Below are 17808 nucleotides of genomic sequence, written 5' to 3'. Positions count from 1 at the left end.
ACAGCCTGTCCAGAACTCAGAGGAAGCAGTGGCAATAATTTTGGCTTTCCTGCTGCTGGCCACAGCACATGATTATTGGAATCAATCCATTTTGGACATTTCTGTGATCATTAACTGGATATCATATATTTGCATATCATTCTGAAGCAATTCTTCCAGTTACATTCTACTGCATTAAGTATGTAAGTATGTTTAAAGGAAGGGTCTGGATAGACAGCTAGATGTTTTATATCAGACTTTGGATGCTTCTTACATTTCCTAATGCATTGCAAACACTTGATCTAATCATTCATAAAAATACACAGAATACTCATTTTGGCTCTGGACTGCTTTTCATGGAACATCTGCACATAAGCAATTTATCTTAATCATCAAAGTCTCTGTACTGGAACAGCTTTAGCCACCCCACCCTCCTGCTCCAGATAACTGGAGTGCATCCAGTCAGTGTCAAAGGTGATGTCATGTTTAACCCCACACCTGAGAAGTTGTAATATCTGATCCCTTGTTATGAAAAAACCATATACATTTTTAAGTTAGCAGGAATAAAGCCATAATGTGATGTCACTGTATCTTATTAGCTTGGGTCTTGTTCTTTTCTCTCAGACATTTTAAAAGGCTACAGTACAGTCAGCTATGCAGTCGCCCAAAAAGCACATGTGAAAACTTCACTGATTTTTCAGAGAGCAGGAAACTTTGCTGAGGTAGCTGCAGTAAAATCACCTCTAAAGCAGATGTGAGACTACAGATAGAAGCAGTGAGCTGAAATAAGAGTTCCTTGTCTCTATATAGGGGAGCTCTTCTTCCTCCAGCTGCCTTGCCCCATGCTGTGCCTTCCTCTCCTCTGCACTGACTTTACCTCGTCAGTCCTTTTGTGAACTGATTTCACTGACTACCCTGGCACTAAACTACCCTGGAGTGTGGGATGTCAGTTTTTTTCCCAGGCCACTAAAATGCAGAATCTCACGTAAGGATATGATGAGAACAAGTGACAGTACCAAAAAAGGAGGGAGAGAACAGACAAATGGATGGAGGAGACTGCAGTGAGCTCTTAAATCATCTTGGCCAGTACAGAAAGCTGTAACATTGAGACATTCTTATAAGTCCTTTGTTGATTATGGTGCATCAGAAATAGCTATCAGGACATACATCACTGAAGTTTCTCCAGTGATTTGGATAAGAGAAAAATCACAGTTTTAGGGCTTCAAAAACCTCATTCTGCTCCTGCTCATAACAGGATCAGCAACAGTGATTCAGTGGATTTGAAGCAGCTTTACCGAGCCAGGCTGAATTAAATCAGGTGGGAATTTAGACCAAAGTTCATTAAAATAGAAACTAATGGTGCTGCTCAAAATTGAGGCTGCCTGACAGTTTTTAGGATGGTATATAGGCGGTTCTCATTGAGCATGCAATTAGGTCATGTGTATGCCTTTTAATAGAGTACTTGATTTTATTAACTGCATTTTGCAATCTACTAACAGAGACCATAGAAGTCCAAGCACGATCAGTCAAGTGCAGAACTTTATGTGCTGAAAACAGGTGATGTTTTCCTTTGTTGCTCATTTGCCACTGACTGAAGTGCTGTAACTACACTTAGCAGCAGGTATGCAGAGCTTGGGGAGCATTAGCACTGCAAAGTGCTACAGAAATGGAGGATCCATTCCAGCAACCCTATCTGCTTTAATTAGCATCTCTGGCATCCCTAGCATCATTTAGATATCCATAACAGTTTTGCAAGTGCTTTTCTGAACTTCAAAACGGTATTTCTTACAAAATAAATTCTAGTTTTGTGTGACTTTCTAGACAAGTGGTAAAGACAGCTGGTATTTTAAAGGTCAGATTCTGCTCTGTATATTGCTTGTAGTGGGGATTGATTGCACCCCCAGCCAATTTGCTGAAAACACTAAGCTGGATGGTTGATCTGCTGGAGGGCAGAATCAGTGAGGCTGGAAACGACCTTGGAGATCATCCAGTCCAACCTATGACCAAACATTCTGTGTCTACTTGACCATGGCACTAAGTGCCATGTCCAGTCTTTCCTTAAACACTTCCAGGGATGGTGACTCCACCACCTCCCTGGGCAGCCCATTCTATTGTCTAATCACACTTTCTGTGAAGAAATTCCTGAGAATGTGCAACCTAAACCTCTCCTGACACAGCTTGGAGCTATGTCCTCTCATCCTGCTGCTGATTATTGTGGAGAAGAGACCAACCCAAATGACACCCTGGTCTGGATCAGCAGTGGTGTGGCCAGCAGGAGCAGGGCAGGGATTGTCCCCCTGCACTGGGCACTGCTGAGGCCACAGCTCCAATCCTGTGCTCAGTTCTGGGCCCCTCACTGCAAGAAAGACACTGAGGGGCTGGAGCGTGTCCAGAGAAGGGACACGGAGCTGGGGAAGGGTCTGGAGCACAAACCTGATGGGGAGTGACTGAGGGAGCTGGGGGTGTTTAGCCTGGAAAGAAGGAGGCTCAAGTGGGACCTCATCACTCTCACAGCTGCTTGAAAGGAGGCTGCAGCAAGATGGGGTCAGTCCCTTCTCACAGGCAACAAGCAACAGAAGAGGAAGTTACCTCAAGTTGCCACAGGGGAAATTTAGAGGAGATTTTAGGACAAATTTCTTCATGAAAAGGGTGGCTGGGTATTGGAACAGGCAGTTGAGATAAGTGGTATGAACACCATGCCTGGAAGTGTTCACAAAACATCTGGATATGGTATCTGGAAATATGGTTTAATAGTGAAAATGGCTGGTTAATAGTTGGACTTGGAGACCTTAGAACTCTTTTCCAATCTTATTGATTCTGTGATTCTATGGTTTAGTGATGGACATGACAATGTTGGATTTATGATTGGACTCAAAGATCTTAAACGTCTTTTCCAGTCTAAATAATTCTATGATCTGATCCTCTATCTGAGTCCAACTTTTTCCCCTTTCTCCCTGAGTATGATTTTTCTTTAATAAAGTTTTCACAATTTAGAGAAGTTCAGGTCAGATAGATGCATCTGCTTTAAAACAGGAGAAATATAAGAATTTCAAGGCCATTTTCTTGAAGCTCTTTGAAGTTAGTGATGTTCCTCTAGCTTATATTTGTGCAGTATTTATGCCATTGGCAAATTCACAGGGAATTTTTCAGGGTTAAATCTTACATGCTTTTTCAGGTGGTGTTATTACTGTAATCCCTCTAGAGTGAGCTAGCTGCAAGATCCATAGAATTTGACCTATATGACTGGAGTAAATGGAAGTTTGTGATTATCTAATTTAGACCATTTCAAGATCCACTTATTTTTCTTTACAATTTGTCTTGTATAGTTTCAATATGATCTGTGCTGAGTAGTCTTTCTAGTTCTCTAGCAATGGTTCTTTGCAACTTGATGACATTTTGTCAGTGTGCAGCATAAATTTACCTAGAGGTGGAGGTTCAAGCTGGAATATTGGCTGTAGCCTGAAACTTTTTCAATTAGAAGTTTTCTGTTGGCTAACTTCATTTTTAGAAGCCATTTTTTCTACAGCTTTATGGATTGCTGTGAAAATACTGAGAAAAGCATTCCAGATGAAAATTCCTCATTTCAGAAAAAAAAAGGAAAAATATCCTATTGAAATGAAATTACATTTTGAAATGTTTTATGTTTTATTCCATTATTTCATGACAGAATAGCAGTATCAATACATAATTGTGACAGCCAATGGAATGCTATGACATGGTTTGGCTTGATAACATTTGTCATGAGTTAATTCATGAATAATGAAAGTGAAACAGGGTTTTAGAATTTTTTACATGTTCTTCTGTGACTTTGTACAAAACTTTTTTCATTTGAAGTTGCTGTGAATAAACTAATTTAAACTGTGGAATCTGCTTATAACGAAAAAGCGAATCTAAATTTTTCAGCCATCTCTTGTTCTTAGGAAGCAGCACTCAAGATGTCACACACCAAAACTGAGCTGAAAAAAGAAGCCAAATTGCTTAATTTGCAGTCAGCTAATCCATATCTGATCTTTCTGGTGCTTTTAAACTAGGCTGATTTTCTGTTCTCTTGTATCCATGAAGTTTCTAATGTAGTCAGCAGTGTTCCTCAGTTAGGACCATGAATCAACAAATCCTATTTAAAATAATTGCTTCCAGGGGCAAAGTGTAAACTGCTCTTAACCTATTGTTTTTCATTCATAGCAGAATCTTGTCTGTCAGATTGAGAGGGCAATTCATGGGCACAGCCTCATGAGAGTGTTTTATTGAACTATATTGACCTTTACTCTTTACACTCTGGCTGTTGTGATACAAATTCTTCAGTGACATAATTTCTGTCTCTCCAGCAGCACTTTATGTTAGTCAAACAGAAATTTCAGCCTGCCTTATTGTCATCTGCTCATAATGATGCTTAGACTTGCCCCTTTGAAGCATAAAAGTTTTAGCCTTTGTTCCAGTGCACTGAAGAATGAAAAAGCATGAAGTTTTGCCCAGAAGGGGATGTTCTGTGTGATCAAAAATATTTTTCATTACAGAACTGAAACTGAAGTGTAAATCTCACATTGGTGTAAATCAGGAACTGCTCAATTACAGTCACCCTCTTAGTTCTGAATATCTTGAATAAACCTAGAGTAAGTCAATGCACTTACTTTGGATTTCCTTGGGATCTAAAAGAAGTTAGAATTTGACCTTGGGTGTATTGGCACAAAATTGTGCAAATAAGTAAAGCAGGATTGAAAAATGTTTTGCTTTGAAAAAGAACAAAATTTTAGGATGTACAAAGTGTTAACAGGTTTGTCAGAAAGCAGTCAAGAAGAAGTAGGCACAGACATGGTAAATGCAAGTCACCAATCTAAGCTTGGCATTTTTACACAGCAGAAAACTAAGCTAGCCATTTTTAAAGAAAGGAGTTAATGCATTTATAAGGGATTTTTTTCAGTAAAATTTCTTTAAAAACTTTCCACCATCTTTTTCAACATTAGCCATGAATTCTTGACTTCACATTGGAGTTCAGTATCTAGTTAACTAAATAAGTTGATTGGCAGAAATGTTTGTGGTCCTGTGCTGTATAGTTGTGTTGAAATAATTCAAGTTAAAAAACAAAATAAAAACACTCCCACTGACTATGCTTTTGTTTTGTTTACAATACCAGTAGCATGATAGTAGACCCTCAGTGATTCATTACTTGTTTACTTCAATTCCCTTTTTTCTACTTCTACTCCAACCTCTGCATCTATTCACACACTTTATGGAGTAAAATGTAGGCTAACCTGTACTCAGTTATGCCACATTTTTATTTCAAATACTTCATGTAGATTCTGTTTTCAAGGACGGAAAGCACAGTTATGTTTGGAGATGCAGACAATTATTGTCTGGATTCTTTCTAGGCTGCAATGAACAAATTCTGAATTTCTGACAATTTTTAAGCAAGAAAATGGTCTACTCTTCCCCCCAAAAAAAGCTTTATGGCATTCCTCACTGCATTGAGACTAAGACATATTAAAACTTCTGATGTCTTAGAATCATAGAATTGGTTAAGGTTGGAAGGGACATTAAAGATCATCTTGTTCCAGCCCTTCTGCCATGGGCAGGGATGCCACTCATCAGATCAAGTTGCTCAGGGCCCAAACGAACCCGACCTGGAACACTTTCAGGGATGGGGCAGCTTCTCTGGGTTCAAATGCCTCACCATCCTCTGAGTAAAGAATTTCTTCCTAACATCTGATCTAAACCTTCACTCTTTCAGTTTAAAACCATTGCCCCTTGTCCTCTCAACATCTACCCATATAGAAAGTCCCTCTCCCTTCTTTTTATAAGCCCCCTTAACATGCTGGGAGGCCCCAATAAGTTTCCCCTGTAGCCTTCTCTTCTGCAGGCTGAACAACCCCAGCTCTCTCAGCCTGTATTCATAGGAGAGTTGCTTCATCCCTCTTATCATATTTATGATATATATATATATATTTATGGCTCTTTTCATCCTCACCCCTACTCTGTTTTGTATTGTTATGCCTTTATGCAGTTCTTTCAAACCAAAAGCTCTGGGAGATCAAAAGTAGATCCCATTTGATTCAGCTGATTTATGATATTATTGAAATATATTTATTGATAAATGTACAATGTACTTACTAACAATTTTGCAATATTCAAAAGAGTTTACTAGACAGATAATTAAGAATTTATTTTAGTAAAGAACTTTTTCTTATTAGCCAATTAAATAGCTAAATAATTAAGATAAACAACAAAATTATTTCGGAAATTATACTAAGTGTCATTTTTGAGGGATAACTCATGTTCCTTAGAGTCTAGGAAAAAGTATTTTGTGGAGTTCACAGTGAAATGATGTAGATATAATGTGCCAGCTGGCAACACCCTCTTTCAGCCTTGTTATTCAGCCTGGACTCTGGAAGACAGAGAATTCCAGGGCAAGCATGTACCCTCCATGGCTGCATGGTTACATATGGTTGAGCACAAACAGACTATAGGATGCTCTCCTTTTCCACTGTGTTTTTTTTGTGCTGTATTTTTTTGCAGTGCCTGGTGCTGACTATAGCAGGAGACAATATCTCCTAACAGACTCAGGGGTCTGACCTAGTCCATAGTTTCTAGTTTGTTATCAAACACCTTTAATGGGGTTCTTTCTGTCTGCTGCTCTTCCAGGTGAAAGCACAGCTTTTTCTTTCTTTCACAGTTATTCTTCATGAAATCAACTCAAACTGCCCAGAGTTTGAAGACTCTAACCCCAGAGAGAATCAATTTACAGATGGAAATGGAGTAACAGAATAAAGCATGTTACCTTCCAAAGTGTTTCGGAAGCTGTAATTGGCCATTTTATCCATGGGTCCAGATTCATACTGAGTCAGTGAAAGGCAAAATTCGACATCAGCTGAGGTTGGGAGCCTTGGGGTCCTTGATTTATCGTGGTTCCCAGGATTTCTCCTTAAAGGCCCCTCGCCTGTGGCACTGCATAAAGCCTGTTGGCTGTTGTACTCTTCAGACCGAGTGCAAATTACCTGCATAAAACACTTTCTATTAGAGGAGTTGCAATTACAAAAAAAAAAACCAAAAACAAAACAAAACAAAACAAAACAAAACAAACAAACAAACAAAAAAACCCCAAAACAAAAAACAAACAAACAAAAAAAAACAAACAAAAAAAACCAAACAAAAAAAAGCACTTTGATAAATTTCTTTTAAGAACAAAGAAAACATAGAATGTAATAACTTTGTTTCAAGAGTATATATTATTTTTTATGTTTCATGTGTATGATTTTAATATCAGATGGTTATTTCATTGAAAACAGCCCTCTGATCCAGTGGAAATTTTGAAGTAATACACGAATCTGTATCTGAAATTACCCACGTGGACTAAGGCATCAAATCATTCATGCTCTTGAAAACTCACTGAGGCTAAATTCAGTGTTACCCACCAATTGAGCAGGACAGAGTTAAATCTGCTGCTGAATTTGCTAAATGGAGGGTTTTTGGCTTCAGCAGGTGACTGAAAAAAAAACCATAATTACAGATTTTTTTTACCCCACACAGTACGAGTGGGAAACATTGACTTTAAACATGAAAAAAAAAATTATTATGAAAATATCTGTGTGTGCTTTGTCAGGGTAAATGGACACTTGTTTTCTCTATGTCTCAATGATGCTACAAGTATGAAATGGGAAAAATTGCTGCTGTAATTCCTAGAAATGTTGCAGAGGTGAACTTATATCACCAACTGAAATATCATAGTGATGGATGTTGTGAAAGGATCTTAAACAGAGAGGTTTATAAAGATGTAAACTACTATCAGAATCTAGCATCATTTATATAAATATTCTGGATTCAGACAAAGTTCAATTACAGTGGCATAAAAAGTCATTATTTTTCAGATGATCTGCAGAAACTGCCAGTCCAATTTGAGACTCCTGGAAGAGCAAGGTTTTTCAATGGTGTGTCTATGAGAATGAAGCAGAACAGCAGAGGCTCAGAATTCCCAGAAGTTCTTTTGTATCCTTAGCAGGTAACATTGAGGCTCTGAATCAAACTCAACTGTCTATTGTTTTGTTTTCCTTCTGAAAGAAACACCAAAGCAAGTAAAACTCCAAACCACCAGAGACCCCTTTAAAACACAGGACTCTGCAGTTAGCAAGTAATCAATGTGGTTAATGAGGAATTTGGTAGAGAAAGAATAGGTCTGAGTGAAGCATCACAGGGGAGAAAACACCTAACACTGAAACCTCAACTTCTTTTATCCTGAAGGCACATTTATATTTCATGGACCAAAACAATGAACAAGAAGGTGAGTGAAAGCAATCATCTCTGCTTTGAATGAGATGGAAGAACATGAGATTCTCTGTTGAAGGGAGTGGGTGGTAGATTCATTTCACCTATACCAGCCATGTGGAAGCTGAGATTGAAGCAGCTGGGAGAGGGAGGCATGTCCTGAGTGTGATTCAGCTCTCCCAAACCAGATGTCTGGTAGGTGAGATGTACTTACCTCTAGGGGTGCCTAACTCTCTCCATTGACTAAGTCAATGAAATAAAATGAGTGAAAAAATCAATGCAGAAACTGTCTCTGGATTGCAGTTAGCAAGGGAAGCAAAATTAAGAGTGTTCAACTTAATGCTCTATTTCTGCATTAGGGTGGGATGAATCACACCCTGGAGGCTCAGATGTGCTTCTGAACTAACTAAAGACAGAGCCAAAGGCAAGTTGATGTGCTGCTGAACTAACTTTTGAACGAGTGGAAGGAGATCAGATGAATCCTTTTGTAAGTGATTTGATGACAACTTTCCAGATAATGTTTGATGAAGCTGGTGATATAACACAGAGTCCTTAAGAATTTGGAAGCTCTAGTAATTTCTTTGTTTATAAAGATGTACCATTCTGTGTCCCTACAAGTGCATTAGTGATGAAGGTAAATGTGTCTTGGCTGGTGAAACTCAACCTGATTCTTAGCTGTTGCTTGGCTCAGAAACTACCTGTGTGTGGATTTTCTATCTATCTCTCCTAAGGGCTTTATCTAGGTTAATATCTCCTGGGTTCTCCATTCTGCCATCTCCTAACTTTCATCCTTTTCCCACTGCCCTGGGGATAGATCCCTATTGTGTCTTAAAGAGGAATCACATGCCATGTTCAAGACACAGTTTTCAGATATTCAGACAGGGAATCTTCAAGCATGAGCTGAAATATATCCCTAAACAAAGAAAATTTTCCCCTTTGTTTTGTTTATCCATTTCAGTGGGAATTAATGTAATTGTTAATTGTCATGAGGTTTATAAATTTTTAGAGTGCTAATGGGTTTTTTTTCATTTATGTCTCAGTGTATCCCTCATTAGCTGTCTGACTGACCAAATTCATCCTAAACAAAAGCCAGATGCTAGAAGGCATTTGGAAATTCATGGTCAAGAAATGCCACAACGTAAGTGCCAGGAATGAAAACACTTATCTGTAATCTTCTGCTGTTTCTTTTTCTGAACTAAAAATTAAGGCCTGGTCATAAAATGAATGAGAATGCTTTTCCAGAAAGATTTAACTTTGGTGGTATTAATTATGTCCTGAAACTATAATTTGCTGTTTTAACAGTCATGCAATGTGTAAGTGATACTAGAACACAGATCAGCCAAATGGTTCTTTCTGGATGTAATCTGCATAAAGCATACATAAAATAGGTCACATAAGTGCCTTCTTTTCCTTAAGCAGGAATATTTTCTGCTGTAAATGTGTTGGTCTAAAACATGATATTTTATTCCCTTTTAGAAACGGTCTTGACAAACTTTCTCAGTACACCCTGGACTAATCTTCAAATTCCAGCTGCACCTGCTTGTGTGAATTCACCAGTTACAGGGAAATTGTTAGGAAGATACTCTGAGGAAAAGATTATGTAAGTAGTGACAGAGCAAATACCAGTAGATGGCAGTCCAGAATACACAGCATCACTTCTGGACCTTGTAGCACCCAGCAAAAAAATCCCTCTGTGCACTGCAATTGAGATCTTGAGCACAGCTCTTCAGAGTGTTTCTTAGAGAACAGATTGTAGAGGCTACTGTCTCACACCTTTGGCAAATAGGAAAACCTTTTGTCTTTTGCTTTGCAACTGCTTGCACAGACCAGCCCCTGCACCAAAATAAAGGGAACTGCATTAAAGAAGATTTCAGTGATGTTCAGTCTTTTGCCTGCTGTCTTTAAAATCAAAGCTTTAGGGAATTTTGTGACAGATTTCTTGGGGTTGCTTTTGCTTATTAGATCTGTGCTCACAAAGGCATTAAACACTGGTAATAAACACATGGGAAAAGAGGATTCTCTATAGTATTGAAATAGGGGCTCACTCACAAAGTGACCCAAAGTTCCTCAGTTTGTTGGGGCAGTGGAGCCACTCAAAGGGCTAATCCACACTTCTGTGTCCTTTAGAACTGATTCCTTGTGCTGCTTTTCCTCTGAGGCCACTGATCCCCCCTCCAGAAGCTGTACCAGCATATTCTCACAGTGCTGTGTTGCAGATTAGATACTCTAAAAGAACCACTCCAGACTACAGTCAGAGCAACCACTCGAATTGCTGGTGTGTGCCAGCCACAGACATGTGATGTAGGCACTTCACAGCCTTCCTGGACACCTCCCCTCACCTCTGTTTGTCCTACATGAAATCTGGACTCCTGAGTTGGAGCCTTGGGTCTTGTTATGGAGCCAAAAGAGATTTTGCACTGATTCACTGTCTTTCTCTGTCTTTCCCCACTTATTCTCACCACCTTGCTTGGGAATGTCATTAAAGCACAGCTCTCACACTGGATTTAAAACATTTGGCAGCTGTAAAGAGGTTTATTTTTTTCTCTTTTTTTGGCTGCATTAGGGCCTGGCATAATTTAATCCTAATTAAGTGGCATCTAGAAGCCATTTACTCACCAAACCAGGAAAATGCAAGGAAATCCCCAGATACAAGCTGTGCCTTGGGACCTTGTTTTTATAGGTGGAACTTTGAAAGGTAATGTATCTGTTGCAGGGCAAAAGGGTTTTAGGAGATTTTGCATATTTTTATGTGGTTCTTCATGTACTGCTGAATATTGCTGGGAGAGTTAAACATGCAGAGAATCGAAAGAAAAGGAGAACATATGCAAAGCAAAGCCTTGAAGAAATTCTAAGAAGCATCTCCTAGAGAGAGATGGTAGCCTGCTTCTTCTGGTGAGTTATTATCAAGCCCCAGTTTTTATGATAATAATGTAAGTTGTTGATTTATGTGCCTCTAAAGGTGCCTATTCTTTATCTCTTACTTTGACCAGCTCCACTGCCACCCACACATGATCCCATGGGCAGCCAGTCCCAGGGACATAGAGGCTGAGGATACCCAAGTGGCTCCTTCTGCTCTGCAAAGATCAGGATACCCTCCAGTGTGGTCCTGAGGTGGCATGTGAAGTACCTCTTCCAAGAGGAAACGCTTCAAATTTGTAATCCATGTAAGCATATCATTAGAGAACACACTTCATAAATTCTTTCTTTATAGTTGCTACCATTTGGGCTCTTGCTTTTTAATGTACCAGCCTGTAGCTGGCACCACAAACCATTAAGTTGCATCAAAAATTAAGTTTGTGAGCTCCTTGGGTGTCCACAAGCAGATGGATGTAAGAGTTTGGCTGCTTTAAGAATCAAGAAGTGCTGGCTTCTGGTGTTTGTATTTCTGAAAATTTCCTGCAGTTTTTAAAGTTAGATGTAAAATAATGTTTCAAATGATGTGTCAGGCAATTCAGCTAGCAATGCAACTACTGGATAAAATGTACTTTGAATTAAATAACTGTGTCTGAATAGCTGAATTAATTTTTCCTATGAAGTAATGTTTTCAGGTAATGGATCTAAAGTACTGTCATTATTAGTTCAGAAGCATTTTATCAATTTTCTATGTGTGTAACTTGTTTCTCTTTTGTAGTAGCTTTGCTTTTGTGTAACTGGTTCTTCAGGGTGATATGGAATGAAGTGCTAAGGGAAATTTTCCGTGCTTGCAACAAAGAATTGGCAGCAGGCTTACCCCAGCACATCCAAGAGCAGCCAGCTCTCCACATTATGCAATTGCTGCTCTCAAGTCTTAGGAGAGACAGAATAGAGGGAGCTGAAGTTGGTGGTGTTTCCTGCTTACCACAACAGCAAACTGAAATAGCACATGGATTCTCCAACTTTATTTTCTTCATCCTGTGTCTAGCACACTGTGGGGATTCCCAGACTCTAACGTTCACTGCCAGCAGAAAGATTCTGCTTTTAATTTGCAGAAGGCTTTTATGCATTTGCAACTCCATTGACTTCAGTTGTTTCTTGAAATTAGTTCTGCTGCAGGAAGGAGAAAAATTTAACCTCCTACCATTTAGAATTATAGAACAGTTTTTGTTTGAAGGGACCTTTAAAGGTCAGCTAGTCCAACCCCCCTGTCATGGGCAGGGACATGTTCAACTTCTTCCATATCAACTGTTTTTTAAAATCCATTATTTTGAATAATTGTAGAAAAGAGCATATTAAAAAACCCCAAAAAACAAAAGCATACACACAAAAACCCCCTCACTCTCAAAATGTCATGGAATACCTCTTATTCCCATATAGTTTCCTGTTAAGTTGACATGGAATTGCCAAAATTGCTGAAGCATTAGTATGTCTCATGCAGTCCTAATGCTGAGTGTGACACTTGAATCATCACAAACAAGTCACTGAAAGCATGAGAAAACCCTTCTCACCCACCCTTAACATGAGCTAAGCAAACAAACAAAATCAGTGAAGATTCCTGATAGTCTTGCTGGTGAAAGAGAGGCAGGAATCAGAAGTGTCACTCAGATGACAAATATGAGAAAAATGTGGATGGATAATTCACTCAGCCAAGTGGTAACAGCAGCATGTTGAAGAAAAAGTAAGGTGAAAGCAAGAGTTTCTGCATGTATCCATGGGTATCCATGTTGCCATGGCAACCCTTCAATGGAATAAAGTATTTTCTCCTTTCTTTGGGATTAAAAAAAAAAAAAAAGAGGGATGGTGTTCTGCAAATAGGCACTTTACCTTTTTAAAAATAAATCTAAACCATTTCCTAACATAGCAGCATAGCAGGCATCATTTTGCTGTGCTTTTGAAAGACACTTAAAATTCTAAAAAGGACACCATATTATTGATGTGCTATTCAAACGTTTCTCTTGCCCTCTTTTTATTTTGAATGCTTGCTAAAAGCCTAAATTCCTTCACATTTCTGGATCCTCCTCTTTTTTTTTTTTTTTTTTTTTCCTTCCACTCATGCTGTTTTGCTACAGAGCTTAGATAATCAGAGCATTCTGCAGCAGATCTGTGGCTGTTTTTGGGTTCAAACTGAGGCTATTTTTTTCTCCCTTTTTATTTTTCTGGAGTGATATTTTGATCTCTTACTTTGTGCTACTTGAAGAAACTGTATTGACTGTTATTCCCTATTAAGCAATTTTTTAAAATTTGTATTCAATGCTAATAAAGACATATCTTTATCCCAAACTCGTGACTGAAACTGAAGATCCGTTCAATCTCTTTAATTCTTTCTCAGGGTAAGACAGGAGAGCCCTATATAGATGGAAGATATTACTGGGAAATGATAGTATTTGAAGGGGAAGCTATCACTTGTTTTGGAAGTTTTGATGAAATTGTAACATTTCCAGAAGTCTGAAAAGAAGCTGAAAAATATAAGTGATAAGCATTTCCAGAAAATATCTGGAAAATTACTTGGGTGCTCTTACCTATGTATACTGGCATTGAATGTATTTTAAACATAGCATACCTTTTATTCCTGCACCTCTTAAAGGTATAGAAAAATACCTCTTTGAGCAACTTTAAGACTATATTAGTGGGAACTAACTTTAAATGAGAAATTATAATCCTGACTGTTTCTTAAATATATGAATTGCTACTAATACATTTTCTGTGTATTTATTACCATGATGAAGCTATCTGAAAAATCTGGACACAATTAATAAAGCCTTAAAAAAAACCAAATAAAACCAAAAAAAAAACCAGCTAAACACAGCTATCTGACAACTGCATGCCTTTTAGAAAATCCTGCTAGTAACTTGCTGATTTCTGTGTATTACCTGTCTCCTCCTACTTTGGTTATCTCATCCAATATACTGTATTGATAGCTCCACTTGACACATGTAACCAGTGCAATTCTGGTTTCATTTTATTCATTTTCTGCACAGTTTTCACACAACAATTTATTCAACTCAGTGCAGAACAGCAGAAGATCCACTTCTTTCTGATAATGCAATCTAAATAATCTAGTAGAGTTGATCCATATTCATGCTGTTAGAAATAAGAATAATTTGAGAAAATGGGATGAAAATTCATATTTGTATCTGTGTCTATTTTATGGCTATGCCTACACAAAATTAAATATGTCCAGGAAAATGCCCAGGCACTGAGGCCAAGTGACAGCAAACAACCCATGTCTATGACAGTAAAATAATTTTAGTCTGGTAAACAGGGTGTCTCTATGTAAACATCCACCTGGGAATGATCCCTGAAATGTACCTGTCTGAGAGAGAAAAAGGAATGCCAGGGAACAGCCTAAATAGTTCTGTCTGTTTTTCCAAATGCTTGAATTAAGAGGTATACACATCCTCTATTATTCGGAGGGCATAAATCAAGACTAAATACAGCCCAGTAAGCCCAGTTGGGTGCTGATTTGTAATATGCCAGAATATCCCAGAGCTGCTTGCATTTGTCTCTGTTAAACCACTAAAACTGCCCAGCCTCCATTTGGGCTGTCGCTACAGAAATAAACAGAAGACAGATTTAGACGAACATAATCACAGACTTCAGCGCCAGAAGCAACTGTTGCTATTGTCATGATGGAGTGTGTCCATTGAAGCTAATGGACCTCTGTCACTGTATTCTAGGCAATGTGGCAGTGATGAGCAAGAGACCAAAAAAAAGCTCTCAGTGTTCTCAGAGGACACTATAGCTCAGCTATATGAGACCTTATCACTCACGTATACATGTAATTTCACTGTGCTTTGTGGGCTCATTTGAAGTGCTTTTAATTGGCTGGAATCACTGTTGTGTTTGTCTCTCAGTTCCCTTGAGCAACAGAGATTATTTCTTCTATTTCTTTGAACTACTGATGTGGATTACACAGCTGATTCTTCTCTGCTCTAAATCTTTGGTTTACTTGTCTGTTTAACATTGAAAGCAGGTTTGTTTAATTTGATAGTTTTTAACTTGTGGATGGGAGGAATACACTGGGAGAGGGGTAAAGAGCCTGAAAAACCTTTGCTTCTATTTCCATCATTCAGCCACCCACTATTTTGAAAGGGTGCTAGAAATTCATGTGCATAAATCCTGCTCCTCTGACCTAACTGGCACACCAGAATCAAGCAAGTTTAATCTGTTAAAGGCCATGTTTGGACACAAAGGCATAACTTTCTGCCTTCCACTTTGCTTTTATGTTCCTAATTAAACAGTCTAAATCCTACAGTCAGAAAGAAATCAGACAGAGTTACAAATAAATGGTTCTAAGTGAAGATTAGATCCACATAAAATCGGATTTGCTCTCTGCTGTTGCTTACTTTCTCTTCTATCTAAGGGAAGGCAGAGTGGCTAAGCTCCCCTCTTTTGCACCTCACCTAAGTGCTTAAAACAAGCTAGGATTATTCCCTTCTCCTTTCCTTGGCCAGTTCTTACCTGCCACGAGGAGAAAATGGATGCTGGGCTAAGTAAATTGGGGTTGGTGGGATGTCTGCCACCCATGTACTCATCATTGCAGACCTCACAGACCTCTGCATCTCTCCAGTCCCAGTAGGGGATGGTGAAGCTCTCATCCCCTGTTAGTCTCTGGATCTGGCGTTCCCACATCAGCAGAAAGGCCCGGTGCCAAGGCAGGAACCCGGGGGCTTCGTGGGCAAAGTCAATGTCCCTCCACACACTGGAGCCCCCTAAGAGTGCGTCTCGAGAGGCGTAGTAGTGCATCCACACAAAGAGGTCGTACACGTTGATGTCTCTGAACATGGGGCTGGAGCCATTGTCCATCTGAGCGTACGTGCCGGTGGCGATAACGTAGTCCTGGCTAGGGATGCTCTTTGCCAAGTTAAGATAGGCAAGGAACTTGTTCTTCTCAGTGGTGGTGAGCTGGAAGATGTTTCTTCTTATTTTCACTTGCCTTTCAGCGCAGTTGATCCCGGAGAAGCCAAACTTGCACTCCCCACAGTTGAATCCCATGAAGTTGCCTACACATCTACACGTCCGGTTGTAAAACACAGAGGGCCAGTCCTCTCTGTCATCCACTCCTGAGAAAGGGAACTGTGGTCCCAGTGGAGCCTGGGAGAGAAGGATGTTCTGGCAGGACCCTCTGCCGGAAAGCTCCCCACAAGGGGACCCGTCTCCGTCCCAGGGGGGACAGCACTCCTTGCTCAGCAAGCTCTGCACGTTGGCACAGACCCTGGGGAACTGCCCCGTGGATGGCTGTGGGATGACGAGCAGAAAACCCAGGGCAAACAGCAGCATGCTGACAGAGCAGCAGGAGAGCATCAGCGCTATGCTTCAGTGCCTGCAGTGCTCTCTCTGGCCCCTCCAAAGGCCTGTGTGTGAAAGGAATTCCTCCCCTCCACCAGGAATGCTTCACTGCTGACTTCTGCTACAGCACACCCTGCAATGTCCTTCCCCATCCCCACACGAGATGCATTTACACACAAAATACACTTCAGGGTTAATCTCATTATCACGTGTTCTAGGTGAAAGCCAAGTGACTTTCCCCCCACCCCTGACAAGTTTCAGAATACAAGCATTTATTATAAACTTTCATCTTCTGCCTAGCACATGATTGCTCTCCTCTGGCAATTGGAGAGGAAGTGAAATTAAAGTTTGGACACAGAATCAATTGTGGGTTCTTAGAATTCCTAGTTTGATTATATGCTTTAAAGGAAATGGTTGGTTAAATAAAGACGTAGCAGAATCTGGTCTGTTAAATAGAAAGAACAGTGAACCTAAAAATAAAAATACAGAATTTGTGAGCAAACTATTTTTTTAACAGGAAACAAAAATAAAATGTGGTCAGATTAAGTGTGAACATAGGGCAGAAGCAGAAAAAATTATTTGACTTAGCATTTTTACATTTCAATGTAAACTGCCTTTCTTGGGTTAGCATATGGCAAAGGGAGGTGAGGGAAGTAATATACTTTTCATAAGAAAATAATTTTTGTTCTCCTAGAACTGATAACGTTTTCACAGTTGATGACACACAGAAGTCTGCATGACAGTCTTCTCCACAGTTTTGTGGGGAACACAGACAATCTGCCAATAGATTTTCAGAAAGCACTTCGAGCATCTGTCTCTGGATCAGGAAAAACACCATTGACTCCTGTTTTTCTCCCATCAAGCAGTTTGCAAACACCATATCTGTGTTCTTTACTCAATATGTTACTGGGAAGACTCCAGACCACCCACCTCTTTCTTCTTGTACATTAGCCTGAGCAGAACTGACAGAGCTGCATGAGCAGATTTAAAAGTTAGACATTCTTTGAAGCTGCCCCTTGCAAGAGGACAACTGTTGTTTCACTGCTGAGCAAAGCACACATGAATTATCCATTATTTTCTTCAGCTAGTGCTACTGTTAGTAAGAGTGGCTTTCTGGGTTTTTTTTTCTTACTGAAAGCTTTGTGAATAATTTCCTTGTGCTTAGGGAGGGCAGGAACATATAGGCAGATGCAGTGAGAGCTGTGCTGGGAAACGAGCCCTTTGCTGGGATCAGGAGATCATCACATGACCGTGCTGAGGAGCACGAGGTGCTTTAATCCTGTTGGCTTCTACGCCTCAGGTATTCCAGGGATTATCCCCAAGTCCCACTTCCAGAGCCTGTGATGGGGGAGCCTGGAGCAAGAAGGGCAA

General features: G+C 39.6%; 1 protein-coding gene across 1 annotated transcript in view; it reads right to left on the bottom strand.

Moving 5' to 3' along the window:
* The window catches only part of TYR (tyrosinase), a 40821-nt gene extending 24324 nt beyond the window's left edge, over positions 1-16497 (bottom strand). Inside the window, exons 1-2 of the mRNA XM_056495515.1 lie at positions 15610-16497; positions 6752-6968 (exon numbers count right to left, since the gene is read on the bottom strand). Of these exons, the coding sequence (XP_056351490.1) occupies positions 6752-6968; positions 15610-16452 (1060 nt within the window). The 5' untranslated portion in view covers positions 16453-16497. The remainder of the gene's footprint in view (positions 1-6751; positions 6969-15609) is intronic.
* Positions 16498-17808: the final 1311 nt, after the last annotated feature.

This window comes from Oenanthe melanoleuca, chromosome 1, assembly GCF_029582105.1.
Source record: "Oenanthe melanoleuca isolate GR-GAL-2019-014 chromosome 1, OMel1.0, whole genome shotgun sequence".
Lineage (NCBI taxonomy): Eukaryota > Metazoa > Chordata > Aves > Passeriformes > Muscicapidae > Oenanthe > Oenanthe melanoleuca.
Note: the sequence above shows the minus strand (reverse complement) of the source record. Positions and strands in the feature narration are given on the sequence as shown.